General features: G+C 57.9%; 1 protein-coding gene across 1 annotated transcript; it reads left to right on the forward strand.

Annotated features, from left to right (window-relative positions):
• Window positions 1-8: 8 nt before the first annotated feature.
• Window positions 9-1,421, forward strand: LOC114042692 (mucin-5AC-like; the record flags this gene model as incomplete). Its single annotated transcript, XM_027861378.1, has 1 exon — window positions 9-1,421. A coding segment is annotated over exon 1 (997 nt), but the record flags the coding sequence as incomplete, so codon positions are not given.
• Between the last annotated feature and the right edge of the window lie 34 nt (window positions 1,422-1,455).

The following is a 1,455-nucleotide window of genomic DNA, read 5'->3' on the forward strand; positions in this document are numbered from 1 at the left end:
ACCAACAGCTTCCCCAACAGAATTGCCAACAGTTGCCCCAACAGCTGGCCCAAAAGCAGCCCCAACTGAAGCACCAACAGCTGCCCCAACAGAGGCACCTACAACAGCCACAACTGAAGCACCAACAGCTGCCCCAACAGCTGCCCCAACGAAGGCAACAACAGCTGCCCCAACTGAAGCACCAACAGCTGCCCCAACATAAGCAACAACAACTGCCCCAACGAAGACAACAACAGCTGCCCCATCAGAGGCACCTACAACAGCCACAACTGAAGCAGCAACAGCTGCCCCAATAGAGACGCCAACAGCTGCCCCAACAGAGGTGCCAGCAGCTGCCCCAACACCTGCCCCATCAGAGGCACCTACAACAGTCCCAACTGAAGCACCAACAGATGCCCCAACAGAGGTGGCAACTCCTGCCCCAATGGAGGTGCCAACAGCTGCACCAACAGCCTCCCCATCAGAGGCACCAACAATTGCCACAACAGAGTTGCCAACAGCTGCCCCAACAGAATTGCCAACAGCTGCCCCAACAGCAGCACCAACTGAAGCACCAACAGCTGCCCCAACAGAGGCACCAACATCTACCGCAACAGAGGCTCCAACAGCTGCCCCAACAGAGGTGCCAACAACTGCCCCAACAGAGGTGCCAACAGCTGCTCCAAGAGATGCCCCATCAGAGGCACCTACAACAGCCCCAACTGAAGAACCAACAGCTGCCCCAACAGAGGCACGAACAGAGATACCAACAGAGGCACCAACAGCTTCCCCAACAGAATTGCCAACAGTTGCCCCATCAGCTGGCCCAAAAGCAGCCCCAACTGAAGCACCAACAGCTGCCCCAACAGAGGCACCAAGAGAGGCACCAACAGCAGCCCCAACAGAGGCACCTACAACAGCCCCAACTGAAGCACCAACAGCTGCCCCAACAGAGGCGCCAACAGCTGCCCCAATAGAGGTGACAAGAGGTGCCCCAACAGAGGTGCCAACAGCTGCCCCAACACCTGCTCCATCAGAGGCACCTACAACAGCCACAACTGAAGCACCTACAGCTGCCCCAACAGAGGTGCCAACAGCTGCCCCAACAGCTGCCCCATCTGAGGCACCTACAACAGCCCCAACTGAAGCACCAACAACTGCCCCAACAGAGGCACCAACAGGTGCCCCAACACATGCGCCAACAGCTGCCCCAACAGAGGTGCCAACAGCTACCCCAACAGAGGCACCAACAGCTACCACAACAGAGTTGCCAACAGCTGCCTCAACAGAGGCGCCAACAGTTGCCCCAACAGAGGCACCAAGAGTTGCCCCAACAGAGTTGCCAACAGTTGCCCCAACAGAATTGCCAACAGCTGCCCCAACAGCAGCACCAACTGAAGCACCAACAGCTGCCCCAACAGAGGCACCAACAGCTGCCCCAACTGAAGCACCAACAGCTGCCCCAACAGAGGCACC

This window comes from Vombatus ursinus, unplaced genomic scaffold (assembly GCF_900497805.2).
Source record: "Vombatus ursinus unplaced genomic scaffold, bare-nosed wombat genome assembly UNPS02014734.1, whole genome shotgun sequence".
In the NCBI taxonomy this organism is placed as follows: Eukaryota; Metazoa; Chordata; class Mammalia; order Diprotodontia; family Vombatidae; genus Vombatus; species Vombatus ursinus.